Genomic DNA, 19,343 nt, shown 5'->3' with positions numbered 1-19,343 from the left:
AAGTACATTTTTAAGATGAATTAAATAAAAGTATTCCAGAAATGTTGAACAGTAGATTTTTGGTTAAAAGAAAACTGCAGCGGTTTCCTTCTACCTTTATCAACACACAACAGTATCAGATAATAAGGTCTTCAGTTGTAAGGTTATTTTAACAAGGTTCAGTTGATACATTTGTATATACTCCCTAAAAATAACTTAGTGAAAATTTGCTAGTTGTATTTTTTTTAAAGCAGTTAAAACCTGTTTGATTGTTGTTAGTGTAAAGATCAATGATGCTTGCATTTTTTTTTAACTACATTGTATAACACATATTTTAAGTGATTTTATTTTCTGTTCTGCATAATATGTAACACTTCTCCTGTGATGGAGCACCCTGCAGATGACGTATAAACCACAGACAAATCTCTCATAATGTGGAGTAAAATAGAAGTTTCAACTCCGATTTAAGTGCTACAGCAGTGCTCATATTCTTGAGTTGAGTTTTGATTTGATTCTATTGATTTTGGAGGTGTATAACATCAGTGAATGTCAGATGAATTCTCTTAATTGTCACCAAATACCATTGAAATACCATTGTTTGTCCATTGTATGTCATCCGTTATTTAGATAGAAAAATAATAACATGTACTTTATTCTCCAAAAACTATTAAATACAAGTTTATAGAGAAAATACAATTTAAATACAAATAGTTGAAATAGTTGAAATACAATAATTGATAAATGATCGCATGATGTTTCAGAAAACATGTGGTCCTCCTCCCCAAAGTTATTAAGAATCAGTTTTTGTTTGCTTGTGCTTTTTAAGATCTCCACACTCCCATTTTAAACTAACAATTCCATATCACCAAGCTACTAAGTGCATTTTATAAACTTCTAATCAAATTACTTGATTTGATAATGTGTTGAGCTTTAAAATAAACTGTTAAATCTTGTTGGAAACATTGCCTATACTTTTGACCTGAGACTGTAAATCTCTTCTCTTTATTCAAATGATCTTCAAAAGTATAAACATATCCATGTTATGCAGTTGCTGTTTGTTTATAAGAATTAATTCAATATACAACGTTTACAATGAGATTAAGTACTGCGTAAAAAATGGTATTTCAAATCAATTTAAATGGCATAAAAAATATATCTATATAAATCAATAGCTCAGCTCAAGCTTAATTTCTTGCATTATTAATTTCATACATCGTCCTCAAGAGCAATTCAAATAATGTGATGAAAGTTTAAAAAACTTGAAATACAAAAATTCAATTAAATTAATTGACAATTTTCTAGTTACTGCATCTTTGTATGTATGTTTTATTAGTATGGTAGTAACAAAGACCTTTTTTGGGGAAAGATGTTTATAAATTTGAAGTATTTTTGATAAATCCAATTTTGAGGACACGTGTAGATGTTTGTCCTAAATAGTTACAGTCTGTAAGTTTTGATGAGAAATGTTCTAAAACATGTAAAAGTTAGCTTCCAAAATGTAATTTTACTACCTCTAGCCATAGTCTTGTAGACCTTTGAAAAAGGTCAATGACTTGTGAATTATAATTTGAAATTATTTCTATCTTTAAATATTTGATTGATAATACATGTTATACTTAAATAGAAAAGAGAAAACAAAAAAACAAATAAATGGGACATAAATTCATGAAATTTAAAGTACACGTGTTGTTTTTCATATAGATTTAAACAAAAATCAATGATTTATTTTAAAATTAAAGTACACAGAAAATTTGAAACTTTATCGTCTATACAATTTGGTCATTGACTTGTTTATTAGTATACTGATGACCTATTTGTTTTACTATATGGAAGATTTTATAGTAAGAAGATCTGTCTTAATTTATCTTACAACTAGAGATATGCACGTAGTTATAGAGTATATTATGTCATTGGTCAAAAACACTTCCTCGTAATCAAAACTTGTTTTGATATGAAAATTGATATCTCCATTTAGGTTGTATGTTTATCGGAAATATCATAGGTTCTTTGAAAAATGAAACGTACACAGGAAATGTGCATTGACTCGGAAGAGTATCGAAAACAATGCCTTTCAGAGTACTATTTATGTATGCCTAGTAATATGAGTAATTTCAATTGTGAATATTTTATTTAAATGATTTTTATATATATATATAGACAAAAAAAATCATAGTTGTGTACAAAACATTCTTTAAAAAGGTTCCAAAATATTGGCAGATTGCAAAAAGTTACATCATACATTTGTTCATGTTCTTGAATAAAAAGTGTGTATTCAATATAATGACAACCAAAAAAAACTTCAGCTTCACACAAAAATTTGAACCAGATGAAAAAATTGTATTATCTTTTAAACCTTATAATCTGAGGAGCATTAATACAAATTTGAGTATATAGGTCAAAGTTGTACTTTTATCATTTTGTGTAACCATACATGATATATTATATGTATATTTGTACATGTATGTGTAGTTTTGACATAGTTTAAGATAATCGAGGTGACATAAGGTCATACATATTTATATGTTATGATGTTTTCTTGATTTTTTTGTTGATGTGGTACCCCTGATTACAATTATAAGAATTGCATCCAGTTCAGTTATAAAAAATAAACATCATTGTCTGCTTACATTTGAATTTATCCAATTTGAAGCCTGTGGCACTCAGTTTTTTGTAATCATTTGCTGCAAATTTTTATTCTTCAAATAGGTGCATTAAAAAAAAATGGGGGGGGAGCGTATCATACCTATTAACAGCACTGAAACAAAATGATTGAAAATTTATAGTAATTGAAATCAGAGAAGTCTTAAGGCCTTTTATAAAAGACCATTTACAGAGATGCATATAACATGTATAACATACAAAACACCATGAACACTAGAACAGAATATATGGGAGGTTTTATTTTACATTGTTTATTTTTATCTATTTTCAGCTTTTATACAAACAGACAATCATTTAACATATATAGGAGATGGTAGGGATTTTAATGGAATACCAGTTGAGGTAGGCACAGATTTATAGTTTTATGACATCCATTGTTTTTACAACAAACAAACAAAAATTCAGGAGCTTGCTGATTGTATTTTTTCAATGCTATGAACCAAAATTATCATTTCCTGACAAAAACATTTAAGAAAATGCCAACTTATCTAGAGTACAAAAGAAAGAATATAGTACATGTATGATATATGTACGTACAAACATAAAGATGAATACGGTAATTTGGTGAATATTCATGGTCTTAAAAATCTCTTGTTTACATTCCTAGTGATTTTAACTGAATAACCTTGTGTGAACTGAAAGTACAATTATTTAGTTCAAGAATGTATTTCAAAGTACATTCATTTGGAAATTCTCTAGTCTTTCATGAGTTATAATGTTAAGTATTACAATCAAATATAGACTCTGTAGTGCATAAACATGATATTAAAAGGACAATTTGTATAGAGTATTATGTCACGTAGTATCACACTTTTTGACCTTAGCCCCTGATTTTTTAAGCCTAAAATACTAAGTGGATAGGGTAGAAAGTGCTGTTCTTTCTGAAATTAAGCTTGTATTTGTCTAGATTTTTTTGTCATCCACGTAATTCCATAATATATATGACTTTTGGTATGTTTCGGAGTTTAGTATGACGTTCATTATCATTTAACTTTTATACATTTTTGTTTAGGGGCCAGCTGAAGCACGCCTCTGGATGTGGGAGTTTCTCACTGCATTGAAGACCCATTGGTGGCCTTCGGCTGTTGTCTGATGTTTGGTCGGGTTGTTGTCTTTTGGATACATTCATCATTTCCATTCTCAGTTTAATTTTATAAAATGATGACTTAAGATAGAATTTGAATTCCATTTTGGTTACTGACATTTGGATTTTGAAATAGGATGTTAAAGAAAATTTCATGTCAGTACTATTGTTGTAATTCTTGCAAATCTGGAGCTGATTTTGATTCATTAATGTAAAATAAGGTGTCTGTGATCTGGTTATATGCAAAGATGGACAAAGAATGAAATTATTGATGGTTGGTTTCTTAATGTCCAGTGGCAAATATTGGAGAATGAAACAAAGAGCCTGTAAAGGAGATATGCAAAAAAAGTTGAACTTTGAAGAGCACCCATGTTATAAATTACTTGTTTTAATTATAATATAAATAGTAAAATTTATTTATAGACATCTTATAATTTTCAAGCTGTAGAACAAATTTAATTTCCAGATTTATTATTGTTTCATAACCTTTACTAAATTGCAATCCTACGAGAGAAGAGAGACAAATTAATGAACTGTTTGGTATTTTAAACAATAACACGGAAACGTTAACTTCCTGGATAATGAGAAGTGGATGAAATAAAACATAAGTTCTTTCCTGGTTTTAGAAACAACATTTTTAGGAGTTTGATGGCATCATCCAATCAAATGGCTTTAATTAACACTTCAATAAAATCATAGAAATGTTGCTAATACAATAATATTAAGGTCATTATTAACAACTGAAACAATAAACTACAAAAGCATTTCATCTGCAAAAACGTTTCATGTGCGAAAAACATGTCTGCATACAACATCGGTGGCACTTGCAATTGAATCAAAACCATAAGAATGCTAAATCAATATTGAAGTTAAAGATTATTTCAATTTTCATGCTTTACCTTATAATTACAAAGATAGTTAAAGACATCATTTATATGTTTTCTGGTCTGTCCCTATGTCTGAACTTCAGTTAAAAGATATTGAGGAAAAGGTGATGTACTGGTTCTAATAACCTGAATTCCTGCTTTCTTAACTTAATTTTTGTTGCCAAGTTTAATTTTTACATTTTTAATGCCCCTGCCTGAGGTGGGGGCAGGAATTATGTGGTACTTTTGACAGTCTTTTTGTACAAAGAGGAGTACTAAAATTAAGTGATCCTAGATTTACAAAATGATGCTCTCAAACAGAAAACTCTGAAATTCCAATGTATGATGTTGGGAAAATTTAATAGTTTATCACATTTTAACATTTCATCAGTTGAGAAATATCTAAACTCCATGCTGATCAGAACCAAATGTCTTGTTTTATATATTTATTGTTATTTGTATTTTGTAGGTGATACCTGGTGAACCAATTAATTTAATATCAAGGTTAGTGTTTAAAATGCGAAAAATCATTCTTATTATATTTAGTTTAGTTTAAACATATATTTATTTATAGTTGATTGGGAAACAAGTTTTGCAACTTATATTAATCCCTTTCCACTTTGCGGGTGCGAGTGCTGCCTTGTAACGGCATTAGCCTACTCTTTTTCGAAATCTACAAGGATGTCTTTAACGTGCAAGATATATAGCTCTCTCATAACACATGCCAGCCATTTATCGTCCCCTTCCAACGGACTATCATCTTATCATATAATTTTGGTTACACCTCCTTTATAGTAAGGAGCATTATATTTTCTGGTCATTGCTTCCTTCTGTCAGTGCATCCCATGTCAGTTTAAAGTTTTGGTTTGAAGTACAGTCATTTTGTGCTTTGGAACTCTGGGAGAAAAGGGGAGGGGATCCAGATTTATTGTGATTTATTTTCTTTGTTTAACTCTTCACTGTTGATGGGTTTACTTCAACACTTGTTTAGATTATTTGGTCCTACAGGCCAAAGATCTCTGTCCTATTGTAAACTTTTTGATAAAAGATGTATTACGTGTATTCCATAACTAGATTATAATTTGAACTGAGGTCACCAATCTTATATAAATGGTTATTACAAATTTGGCATAAGTTCCTTTAAATAACCAGGGTTCCACAATCCACAGTTGTAAGGACAATGACTTATTGATTTTTAAAAGGTGATCATTATTTGCAAGCCTGAATTAATTCATGACATTTTAATTTAAAAGCTGTACCATTGATTTTATTAAAATGTCAAAAGCATACAGACAGTTTTCAATTCAACTGTTTCCAGCTGAGTATCTGAGCTTTTCGACAGACAAAGTCAATGTCACAATGACTCAAGGTGACTCTTCAGATATTACCACACATGTGACACAGGGGTTTCATTATCTTTCATGTTGACTGTACTTTCCACGTTTCTAGGTGGTACTTTTCAATTTATTCCATGAATATCTTATATAAAAATTCCTACATTTAGGCGGTATTTGTCAATAGCATAGGAGGGTAAAAGTACCGGGTACTGCCTCCTAATGAATTGCCTGATCATGTGTATGAAGTTTTCACACTACCTGGCTGTAAATTGTTACAAAAATTTACTATAATCTATTCAGCATCATAGTTGAATTTTTGACAATGTATTGTTATAAATAAAAAGAAAGTGTGTAAATTGATATTACATTTATACATGTATATAAATAGCTATATATAGACTGACTTTTTAGAGTGAATATTCAGTATTACCTTCTCAAATAAAAAAAATGAAAATAGGCCAGTTTGAAATGGTATGCAGACATGGTTGCTGTTACAACTTTACTGTTTTACTTAATAATATGCATACAATTTAGATCCATAGCAAGGTGGCATGATTTTTTCTGATCCTTGTATTCATTATTGCACTAGATATTAAGTATTTGTTAAAAGTTAAAAAAAAAATGTTTTAAGGTAGCTAGCTGACCATGTAATTATGGTCAAATCAACTTAAGACCTTGTACACATGTTCATTATGAATAATTTAATTTTGGATGTAACACGTCTTTTGATTGGCTGACGTTATTTTGTTATGAGCCCATAGACATAATTAAGTCATGTGACCATGACGTCATTAACGTTTTTCATGGTTTTCTACGGTTTAGAATGAAATTTAGAATTAAATTATAAGAAATGACTGTAATTTTTTTCTGTCTATTCGAAATAACATAAAAATGTGGTGCACACTGTTAAATAACCCGCTACGCGTGTTATTCAGTGTGCACCAAATTTTTTATGTTATTTCTTCATAGACAGAAACAATATTAAAAAATTACAGTCATTCCTTAATTGTGGTAAAATCAACTTAAAAATATCATTATGATTGTGGTCAAATCAACTTAAACATATCATTATGACTGTGGTCAAATCAACTTAAAAATGTGATAAAAGCTATTCTGTTCTTGGTGTTTTTGTTTTGAAAAAAAAAGCATTGTACTGATTGCTTAAAAATGTTTAAAACTAAATGGCAAATTTACCAATGAAAAATGTCAAAATAGAACCAAATAAAAAAAAAACATATGTCCTCTAAAGTTAATAATAATGATCATACAAACAGGTATCTCAAGAAAAAAATGGACATTTTAGCATACATTTAGCTAGGTTCAGATTAGAAAAATTGGTACAGTTTTAGGATGCCTTGGAATTATATGATTTCACTAATTATAAAACAACTTGTAATTTCTAAGAATTACATATTTATATATTTTAGTTAACAAATTACATAATATCAGCTTTGAAATCAATATTCAATTGGCACAATGCCTTTTAATGTTTGTTGTGACATACAAAAATATCCTATTGTTATTAGTATTCTACTTCCTCCCAACACATACAGGTTTATACGTAATGTTAGACAATTATTCAAATGTAAACAATATTTGTCATAACAAGTTATATGTAAAGAGTAAATAGATGATAAAGTTATCTATATTGTATTAAAATAAGCTGTTACGTTTGCTTACAGGCTACTGTATTGAATATAGATAATTACATATAAATAATTATTAGATGTGGTGTGATTACCAATGAGACCACTGTTCACCAATGACTATATGACGTAAATGTAACCAACAATGAGCATAACCTATACTGTATACAGGAGACTATAAAAGGACTGACATAGAGAGAAAACTATCAACCTGATTTATGCACCAAATATTAAATAAAAAAACAAACATAAAAGAAGCAGCCTCCAACAACAACCACTGAATTTATGACCAGTGGATGACTAATTGAAATTTAAAATTGAGAATGGAAATGGGGAATGTGCCAAAGAGACAACAACCCGACCATAGAAAAAAAAAAACAACAGCAGAAGGTCACCAACAGGTCTTCAATGTAGCGAGAAATTCCCGCACCCGGAGTAAACGCATTAATTTGCATTAATTTGGTGCAATTCTAACTGTCCATAGTTTGTCTTTTATCTAAATTTTTGACTGTTTTAAGGGAAGACCTTTTGGTTACAGTTAATTGATTGTTGCTGTATTTTTCAGATAAGATGCATATATGTTTGTTATGTTCAACTCCTTTAAGGAAATTTGTGACAAACATGTATTTAAATGTTAACTTGATGTTGCAAATATTTTTGCCCTTGTTTAACCTTCCCCAATGCCTATACCCTTTAGAGGAATTACTTAATGTTTTGTGTGGTAGTATTATTTTCATTTGAAATTTGTGACATATTTAATTGTGAATTAGCAGTTGCAAATACTTACCATAGGTGGATTTAGGGAGGGGGCCGCCCCCCCCCCCCCCCCCCCCCCCCCCTTTTTGGGATTATATATAGGAAATCACTGAAGTGTGACTGGAGCGGACCCCCTCTTAGGCAGACAGTGGGCCCTAACTTATGAAAATTTCTGGAACTGCCACTGCTTTATCTTTTGCAACCTTCCTAAATCCCTTTCCCCTTGAGAGTAATTACTTCTTGTTTTGAATAGTGAGATTTTTTTCTTTGGATTGATTGATTGATTGTTGGTTGCTTAACGTCCAGTGGCATATTTTCATTGGAAATTTGTGACATATTTAATTGTGATTTATTTGCAGATTCAATTTTTTTGGCCCTTGTTAATTATGTTCCTCTCTGACATTGAAAAAGTGAGAGAAAAAACATAATTAAGCCAAAGTCAGCAGGAAATTTTCTAGAAAAAAAACTGGATTAAAATAACCTAGAACTGTTTTCAAATATGATATAGAAAATTTCTAACATATTCATTATAATGAAGTGTTCATTTTCCTGTATTGCCCTTTATAAAGTGTTGATTCACTGGCTGTGTAACAGCTCTCTGGTAGATTACCATTCAGTTCTATTGTATTGGTTTTCTAACACAAGGGTTATTGTACTAGCATCGGGAATACTCTCACAATTAGATTTCTTCATTTGATGGGCTTTTACAGTTGTGATTTGAGTACAGATAGCAAGTAGTACAATGAAAATAGAATTAAGTGGGAGCTTTTTATGATATTTTCGTCTATCTGTTATATTTTAGACGTAATTTCATTTCATTTATTTCGTTTTTAGTTTCATAGATGTTGCATTTTATATTTTCCAAATACATTGTGAGTTGAGTGGCTCATAATATTGTTTTAAGCCTTGGATTATTTTAACGCTAGTAATATAGTGCTAAGGGGGTCCTGCAATAGGTCCATAATGGCTTGACAGAAGTGTGTGATACTTTCACAGAACATTATTCACATGACTTGCTTTTGCACCTTCTATTTCATGTTTGTATTCAAATTGGTTTTAGGGTTTAATTTGGCATGACAAAGACTTTGTCATACCTGTGAACAAAAATGCATATTTGTATCCATTTGTTCTACTAAATAAGAAAAAATTAAACTTACTCATATTATCTTCATTATATTTAATGTTGTTCAAATTGCACTTCCTATTATGCTCTTTGAACAAAATTTATAACCTTATAATGCCATAAATTGCAAACCAGTGGTGGATCCAGAACTTTTCTTAAGGGCGTGCCCGCTGACTGACCTAAAGGGGGGGCTCCAGTCATGCTTCAGTGATTCCATATATAATCAACCAAATTTTTCCTACGAAAGGGGGACCGGGACCGCATAGGGCCCCCTGGATCCGCCTTTGAAACTTCCAATTTTGATAAATTGTTTTATGTTTCCCTAAGCAAACAATATATTGTTCCCATTGCTTTATTTGGAAGATATATTTTTGTATGTGATGTTACAAATAGACAAAAAAACTGTACACAATCATCCATATATATGTCTTGTTCCTCACTCTGATGCTCTGTCTTAGAGTACACCTTGTGATATGTTTAACATTAAACCATTATGTAATATATGAGGGGGAGGACAGGGGTAAGGGAGACAGGGAGAAAGGGGGTGGGAGAAAGGAGAAAGGGGTAGGAGAAAGGAGAAGAGGGGTGGGAGAAGGGAGAAGGGTACCCCCCTGTCCTCCCCCTCATATATGAACTTATAAGCAATTTCTGGTTCTAAAATGCAGAAAGTTTTTGTTTGGTTCTATAATGCAGAGGATTTTGTTTGGTTTTTTAATGAAGAGGCTTTTGTTAATTTTTTTACCATTTTGCTAATTCAGCATAAAGAGGATATATATATTTTTTCTCTCAAGTTTCCTGTTTAAAAAAAAATCTTATTCAACTCAATTTCATATTTCATAGAGATGAGCTCCATTTCAAATAATAGTAAGGACTATCAGTTGAGTTGAAAACAGTAAATTTGACATTGACATTGTCAGTGAATAATAAATGTTTGTTTTGGCTGATTTTAACCAAATATTTAGACATCACTTGAATTGTTTGATTCTTATGAAATTTCATACAATGATGGAAATGTAAGACTCTAAATAAAGAAGTATGAATTTGAACTTCACTTAAAATAATAAGATTTTTGTTTTTATCAGTTCTGACACAAAATGGTATTAATTTCATAATTTTCAGGACAAATTAACTGTAATCAATAGAACAAAATAACAGATAAGATGTCCAACCAACCATATCAAGTTTAAAACTGGTTTAATCGATAGATTTGTGTAAATTTTCATTAAGCTGAGTATCATAGAAGCAGAAGCATGCATGTCTAAATCAGACAGACTGAAAAGGAATCAATGTTGTGAAAATTACATTTACATGTTACTGAATAATACTGAATGTACAGCTACAATATTTTACAGTGAAACCTAATTATGTAGTCAATTAAATACAGGGAATCAGAAATTAACATCATTTTCTACCTGTTCAATTTATTTTTTGCTGTCTGATATTATCTGAGACCAATTAAAATAGATTTTTTTGTGGCATGTAAATTCTTCAGCAAAGGTTTTTTCGAATATAATATAATAATTATAGGAAAGACTTATAAAACAGGTTAAACATAGCAAGTAGTGGGTGCAGGTTTCTTCTTTTGTTGATCTGTCTGAAAGGAAAATTTGAATCTTAGATTGTAACACATGTAGACAAAATTTCCTGACCCATGATACATGCTACTTTCACTTTAGCTGCTCTTGCATGACTTGTTTATTTAGTTCCTGAGATTTTTTATTTGATAGTTTATGAAAATCTGTCTGTCTGTTTAGAAAATGAGCTTTTGCAAGATTAATTTCATGTATCAGCAACTATAAAACACAATTCCAAGCAGTGATAACAGAGCAATTTTGATGTAAGTTAATGACACATTATATACAGTTATAATAACCATGGATGAAGCATTATGTTAGCCTAATGTTTGAAAATGAGGGTAGGATCTTTATCTACAAAAAGTAAAAGTGAATTCCTTTCTTCCTGTTTCTTGAGCTTTTCTCTAGTTGCACTGGACTGATGGTCATATATCATCTCTTTGACCAACATCTTTTGAATAATACATGTAATACTGTCTGTGTTTGTCTGTTCATGTAATACTGTCTGTGTTTGTCTGTTCATGTAATACTGTCTGTGTTTGTCTGTTATTTGATAGGCTTGTTATTTCATCCATATTGCTTTGAAATTCTAGATCTAAGGAACTACTACTTAAAAGTTATTTATATTTCTGAGTGTACAGATCTTGAAATGTTGTGGAAGTTAATGCAAAACTGAGTCACTTTGACCTACATTTAATGCAAAATTGATTGTTAAAGTCTCAGTTTGAGTAGCTACATGTCAAAGAGGAAGGATATGTTGCACTTTAAATGTCTTATGGTGTATGTTGACCTCTAAGTGTCTATAAGTTTATGTTGCCCTCAAGTTGTCCTTTCGGTACATGTAGCCCTCTAGATATCCTTTAGAGTATGTTGACCTCTTGGTTTCTACTAGTTTATGTTGCCCCAAAGTTGTCTTTATGGTGCATGTAGCCCTTTAGATGTCTTTTGGTTATGTTGCCCTCTAGAGGTCTTTAGGTTATATTGACCTCAGGTTGATCACTGATTGCAGGTGCATCATGAAAATGAAACCTCTTATTATATGGCAACTCTATCAGGATATTGTAAATCTGAATATATCATAAGGAGGATATGTATATATATAAAAAAATATAATGGATTCATGCATCAATTCAAGCAGCATTTAAAAAAAAATAAGTAGTCTTTAATAAGTTAACCTGAACAGAGTTCAAAACATTAAAGAAGCTTTTGAAAAGAATTTCTTTGCTTGAAGGAAAAAAAGTGTATTCAATTCAGTAACAAAGAAAATCCATGCTACAGACAAGAATTAAATTACAGATAAATTTTCCTATTTAGAATTTGAATAACAGAATTTAGTGAAGACTATTTTCCTTTAATAAAGCCAAATTATGTCCCTTATGTGATATTTGTTTGAATCAACAACCCGATTAACCTATAACCAAAGATGGAATCATCTTGCTCAGTTACTTGATATAGGACCATGTTAGTTTTATAGGTAGAATCCTTGTCAGTTATGCCAGTATTGATTATACATACACATTATCAAGTGATTTTCATGTTGTTTAATGATCAGGTTCTAATATTCTCACTATGTCAATAGGATACTGGCAGACGGCTCCATAAATTGGCTTATGGATCACTTTTCATAATCTTCTAGAACATTTTTCACTTTTTTTCTTGCAGTTTTATTATGAGAAATGTCTTTTAAAAACGGTATAAAAAGCAGTTCTTTATTCAAAAATAAATAAAAAACCAATGTTAAAGTAAGAATGTTATCCTCAGGACTGCACACAATAGTTAACAACGTTATAAATATTTCAATTCTACATGATGTATCAAACATTTTCTCCTTATCGTATAAGATTATGGATTAGGCAGACAACAAGAGATTTGTTGATGTAGAATAGAATAGCAATGTAATCAGCATTGCATAAAATATTTCTTGTCAGTATGGCAGTTTTCACAAGTAGATTTTTATAGAGTCTTTCATTATGTTAGATTGCTTTAAACATGTAACTTTTTATTTAACTTTCTGTAATGTGCATTTTGAAGTATTGATACAGCACTTCATAAATCTTAGATAATGTGTTTTAAATATTTGATATTAAATTTCATTTTAAAAAGTAAAAATCTATTTATGTATAACGCATAGGTTTGTTTTGGGAACTTAGATGGACTGTCATTTCCAACATAAGGATACCAGTATATATGAGGGGTCTTACTTGACATAGCATTCTGTTTCCCTTCCTTGGTTATATGGCTTTCTACTTGGTATCTATTTACCCTGTAATTAAGCCCCAACTTACATATTGACAAAGGTTACGTCTTTAATAGACTTGTCTTTACATCCTTCAGTAAAATTTCAGAATGAGAATGATCGGAAATGAATAAGAAAATGATACAAGACTAAAACAAATATGGTAATGTTTCCTGCCTCTTAAAATCTACTTTAAAATTTCTTGCATATCTTTAGACATTTTACGGACATTATTTGGTCAAGAACTCTTCAAGTCCAGAACATCTCTCTAGAGTCATAACATATTTTCAATGACAAATTTAAAAGATTCAAGCTTCCTACCTACCCTGCTGTCTGATATTTGACAGAAAACAAGTATACATATTTGTTTTGCCTTAGTTAAAGTAATAGTTTTTAAATGCCAGCAGCAGTTCAAGACATGACAGTAACAGACTTGAATCAAAAGTTTAAATTTGAAATACAAAAACACTTAAATAGTCATTATTCATAATGAACTGAGAATCACAAAGTTTAATAAGAATAAAGTTGTGTGTTTATTTGAAAATTGACAGTAGATGCAGTTCTGACAGTAAATCATCACTTTACACCAAAGTATTACTTCCATAATCAAGAAGGGGAAAATGATAAATAGGAGATCAACAATTATTGATGGAAGGTCAAGATAAATATCAATATTTGGATCACCAGTAATTGTAGAATGTAGAATCCCAATTGTGTGATGTTGAGGCCATTATTGGAACAAAATGTAACAAATTAGCTAAGATCAATCGTTAGCCATAAAATCTGGTTGTAGGAGGAAATAATGGCTTACACTTTATTCTAAAATTTATTTTCATGTCACAGGCAATAACAATCGCGTAGTAACACAAACCAAACTCGTTAAATTACAATGAGCAAGTGTGTACTTGCTTCAGTCAATATATTGAGTATAACCTAGAATATTTTCTGATAGCTATGACCTGGGAAGTATAATGATTGGAGCATTTTCCTTAACAAATGTGTTGTCATACTCCATAGGTATTAATGTTCCTGGTGATTAAAAGGATGTAGAGTTAATATTGTATCTGTTGATTTGATTTGTTCAAATTTTTCTATGAACCTTTTGAATTATGATGATGATGATGATGTTAAGAATAGGATGTTCACCTTTAAACTGGGTCTATTAAAACCTACTTCTTATATAAAAATAATGAGATATGGTATGATTGCCAATGAGACAACTATCCACCAAAGTTCAAATGAAGTGCATGTTAGCAATAATAGGCAACCAAGCACCAGAGTTCTCTAAAAATAAAATTTTGTCTGGTGTCAGGTCCCTGAAGAAAAACTGCTGGTCCTCACTACTATTTCTATAACAAAATACCAAAATTGTGTCGGTCCTTTTTGGACCACCACTTTTCCAGAGCTCTGCCTAGCACACCTGCTCTTTATTTTACCGTTGACCCAATACCACAAGCAGTTAAAGATCACTGATTTTTGTCTCTGTAATAAACTTTTCCAAATGAGAATATTTATTATTGATTTGCTTTAAGTAAATATTTACTGCTAAAGGAAAATTTCCAAAGTTTTCCTGATTTCATTTGAATTCGTTAGTAAACTTCAAAACCTATTTTTTTAATGTCAGTTCTTTAACCATGGCATATATTATTGTTTTTTTTTCCACATTAAAAACACATTAACACATAAAATAGAAAGGTTTCAGAAGCCTTTACACACAAAATAAACAATGAATTGATTGGTTCCTGCATTGTCATATCAAGTGTTCCTTGATATTGGTGATTTTTACCTGGGTTAGTTAATTATTAATAATTTTAAGTATATTAATGGGTGTTTATAGATTTTCATCCTTAGGGTTTGTTAAATTAACAACAGATGAATGATACATTCAGTTAAAACTACACTAAACTGTTAAAAATTTATATTCAACATCTGTTCAGTAAAACATAAACAAATTAACCTTGTATGGATTTTAGTGCTGGAAATTTTTTTGTAATTGGTCATGTTCTGTATAATGAAGTTCTTGAGGTTCTTGAGCTAATTCAGATTTGAACTAGATAGTAGAAGAAAAAATAACTTGGGATCTTCTGAAAATTCAATATAATTACCTCGATTCATAAAAAATTACTTGCACTAAATCAGACATACACATTTAATTCAATTTGCATGATACTGATAGCCATTCAATTGCAAATTGTTAATAAAAAAAAGATGAAGAGCTCATTTTATACTACTCTAAATTTTAAGTAGATATGGTTTAGAATAATTGTTTTTTTATGTCATAGAAAAATACTTAACATGTGACAAATTGAATCTTGATCTGAATCGTTTTATATATTATCCATGTTACATACAATTTGATACCAAAAATGTATTACATGTATATGTAAAGAGAAACTTTTTTTTATTAAACTAACTTCTTGTTAATGCTACTGTGCAGATCACTATTTATTACATTTTATTATCAATTTCTCATAAACTAAATGTTTAAAATTGTGAAGGCTACCAGTAGTAGATAAAATTAAGGTGATGTGATATAATTGCCAATGAGATAACTATCCACCTGAGACCAAAGTACCTGGATGTAGTCAGGCTATGAAACATCACCAGGCGCTGTTAATTATGTGTATTGGTATAGATATACTATATTTTTATGCTTTTACATTTTTCTCACTGATACACATAGTTAATATGGCTTCTACTAACGAAAGCTCCATTTGGAGTTAATGTGTTTAGAGACCACTTATGTCAGTATACCTTTCCTATATTGCCTACCTGGATGTAGTAACTCAAGGTTAACTTATAAAACTACCTTCAACAAAATGCAAAAGCCATACAATAATATTAAGCTATAAAAGGTCACAAAATGTGTAACAACTGAGACAAGAAAACCCAACAGCCAGTTTTATGCCATAAGGTCTGTTAAATATTTAAAAATGCTTACGTTTAGCATCATTTTATTTCACATCAAATGAATACTGAAAATGAAATGTTAAGTAGATTGAAATTGGAAAAAAAGGAGTATATAATTAAATTAAATTTTCTTTGAGTATAAGATCAATTGTGTTCAAAATTTATATTGCAAATGATGACACCAACTTTAAAATGACACAAAACTTCGTGCATATATATATAGCAATTTCCAGATTTTTCTAAATGATAGGTTAAAAAAAATAAAAACAGAAGGGTGCAGTCTTAGAAAGGTCCTTCAAAGAACATCAGTCTTTTTGGAAATGGCTACACCTGATTTGTATGTTGTCATTGGCTCCTTCTTAGTTGTATGTTTTCCACAAACACATTAAGGAAGATGAAAGGTACAGCCAATATAAAACCCTGTCTCACTCTTGTTCTTAATGTTATCTTGGGCATAATAGTGAAATGAAATCCCATATTCAGAGAGAGGAGGTCAGTCTTCACGCTGAACTGCTAAATCTACAGGCCCGCAGCTCAATTTTTGAAAATTTTTAGTTAGATTCTGTTGGCCTGTAGGTCTGATTTTTACAGGCCCGAGAGCAATTTTACCTGCCTGGGCTGCCACTCGTCGTGAAGACTGGGAGGTTGGAAATTGATTTTTGTAAGGTTCTTAAGGTCTAGTTTTAGTTGATATTCTGTTTTGAAGTTAAGAAAATTAATTTAATCGAAGCATTTATTGTATTTTAATTTAAAATTTCAGTTGTTTTTTGGAATACTAGATGCATGAAACAATATATAACAACAGAAACAAGAATTTATTGTGATTGATACGTTAAATTGTGCTTATATTTTGTTATTTTTGTATCTTTACAGAATAGAACAAGAAAATAAAGATATTTTTAAAAGTAATACAGTAAAATTTGAACCATCATGGTTAGATTTCCAACAACAGTGAGTATGATTTATAAGTTTACACATACATATATTTCGTCATACCCTCTGTTGTATACCTATATTTATCATTCTATTGGGGTGGCTTTTTTTTTTTATTTGTGAGCTTGATTTTTTCTTCAGTAAAAATAGGAATCCTGAGAAATTTGGCACAGCTGCTTTTTAATCCACATGTTCATCAAGAGGGGGCAAATTGCTTGGAATTTGTTTTTGTCTCAGTTTCAGCTTTTATAACAAATGAGCCAAAAAAAAAATACAAATTGATTAAAATTTGATCATGAACTGTATGGTGACTTAATTTTGCATGATCAAAACAAACTCTTCTTCGGAAGATCCTAAAATGTCAGTAATAAAATTACCTTTGGGAATTAATTTTGGGAATAGCAGTTTTTATACGACCGCAAAAAAGTATTTGGAATGGTATGATGGTATGATGTCGTCGTCTGCCTCGTCGTTGTTGTCTAAAGACACATTTGGTTTCCGGACAATAACTTAAGTTTATGTATATGGACTTATAAAGAAAAATCAATACTACAAAAGGAAGGTTGGGATTGATTTTGGGATGATGGTTCCAATTGTTTAGGAAAAAAGGGGCCAAATAAGGCATTTTTTTACTTTCAGGTTAATAACTTGTGTATAAGTATTTCAATTGCTCTGAAAGTGTACCACATTGTTTGATACCACAAGTAGAAGGTTTAGATTCATTTTGGGGGTTATGGTGCCAACAGTTTAGGAATTAATGACCAAAAAGGGGCCAAAAGCAAGCATTTTTGTAGTTTCTGGACAATAACTTGTGTGTAAGTTTATGGATCTCTCTGACAATGTACAACAAGGTTCCATATCACAAAAGGAAGGCTGGGATTGAGTTTGGGGGTAATTGACCATTTCATGCAGGAATTAGGGGTAAAAAAAAGGGCAAAAAACAAGCATTTTTCTAGTTTCTAGACAATAACTTGTGTTTAAGAGTGTGGATCTCTCTGAAATTGTACTTCAAGGTTCCATACTACAAAGGAAAGGGTGGGTTTCAGTGTGGAGGTAATTGCTCCAAGGGGGGATTCAAAAATTTGGGGGGTCTAATTTTTTTAAGGGGTTCAAAAAAAAATTTCAATATTTTTCAAATTTTAAATTTTTGAAAATTTACAAGAAGAATCTTTAACTGCAAAGTATTGCGCAATAGATTTGTAAGATCTTGACATATATTTTGTCAGAAACCTATACTCTAAAAAGTTTGATCCAAATTCAGACAGTATCAAGCTTGAATATTGTGTCCAAATTTGCCCCAACTGTTCAGGGTTTAACATCTGCTGTCGTATCAGGCTGCTCTCAGTGAAGCAATTTATTAATATTTTATTAAATTTGAATTGTACCAGAAAAAATGACATTAACTTATAGGAGAGAAAAGTCATTTAAACTTAATTTAAGGTATTTAAAGAAGACATTGCTGGTCTAATAAATTTTCAACAAAAAAAAATCAGTATTAAAAACAATTATATTTATAGCAGTCTAAAGAATGTTTTAAACATGACTGCGCAATGTGATGTCCTTCATATTTAAACAAGTTGATAAAGTTCCCCCTGTAATCATTTTCCATTTTGGCTTCACAGAAATTCTAATTGTACAGTATATTTGTATTTGACTGCCTGTCTACCTACAAAATCATCATAAATACAACAGTAGTATGGTTTATTATTCACTACAATTGAGCCTGTAATGAGTAATATTGAAACAGATGTTTTAAATGAAGGGTTGCAGACACATAAGTAATGTCTAACTGGTGGTCAGTTGAATACCATTAAAGCTTAAACTTGGCTCGCCTTTGTTTCCACTGTGATTGTAGGAACCTCACTAAATTTTTATTGACAATTTTGCTTTGTATAATAATAATATCATAGAACAGATTTCCAATTATAGACTGAGATTATAGACCATCAATTAAATTCTTTTAGGAACTTTGTAGCTTTCTAGGATTCCATTGATTAGTTACTGTCTCCCATGATTAATGGACTAATTGTAAATCTTACACCTAATCTTTACTAATGTAGAGATTGTTACTATAATTAGAAGGTTTGGCTTTAAATAATTTGATAACCCCAATAGGTTATCTCTCCTTGTTATATGATCAGGATGCATGTCTTGTACATGTCTGATGTTACATAATAAATTAAGCTTTTCTGAACATTAACTACCCCTTTAATAATGCATATATCTGTCACCTTTCAA

At 30.6% G+C, this 19,343-nt stretch overlaps 1 protein-coding gene across 18 annotated transcripts in view; it reads left to right on the top strand.

Annotated features, from left to right (window-relative positions):
- Positions 1–19,343, top strand: part of LOC139485602 (transmembrane protein 131-like) — an 82,929-nt gene that overhangs the window by 5,694 nt on the left and 57,892 nt on the right. For all 18 annotated transcript variants that reach the window (XM_071270217.1, XM_071270216.1, XM_071270210.1 and 15 more), the window contains exons 2-4: positions 2,912–2,982; positions 5,060–5,094; positions 17,046–17,123. In XM_071270217.1, coding sequence (XP_071126318.1) covers positions 2,912–2,982; positions 5,060–5,094; positions 17,046–17,123 — 184 coding nt within the window. The remainder of the gene's footprint in view (positions 1–2,911; positions 2,983–5,059; positions 5,095–17,045; positions 17,124–19,343) is intronic.

This window comes from Mytilus edulis, chromosome 8, assembly GCF_963676685.1.
Source record: "Mytilus edulis chromosome 8, xbMytEdul2.2, whole genome shotgun sequence".
NCBI lineage: Eukaryota > Metazoa > Mollusca > Bivalvia > Mytilida > Mytilidae > Mytilus > Mytilus edulis.
This window is presented reverse-complemented; position numbering and strand designations above follow the sequence as displayed.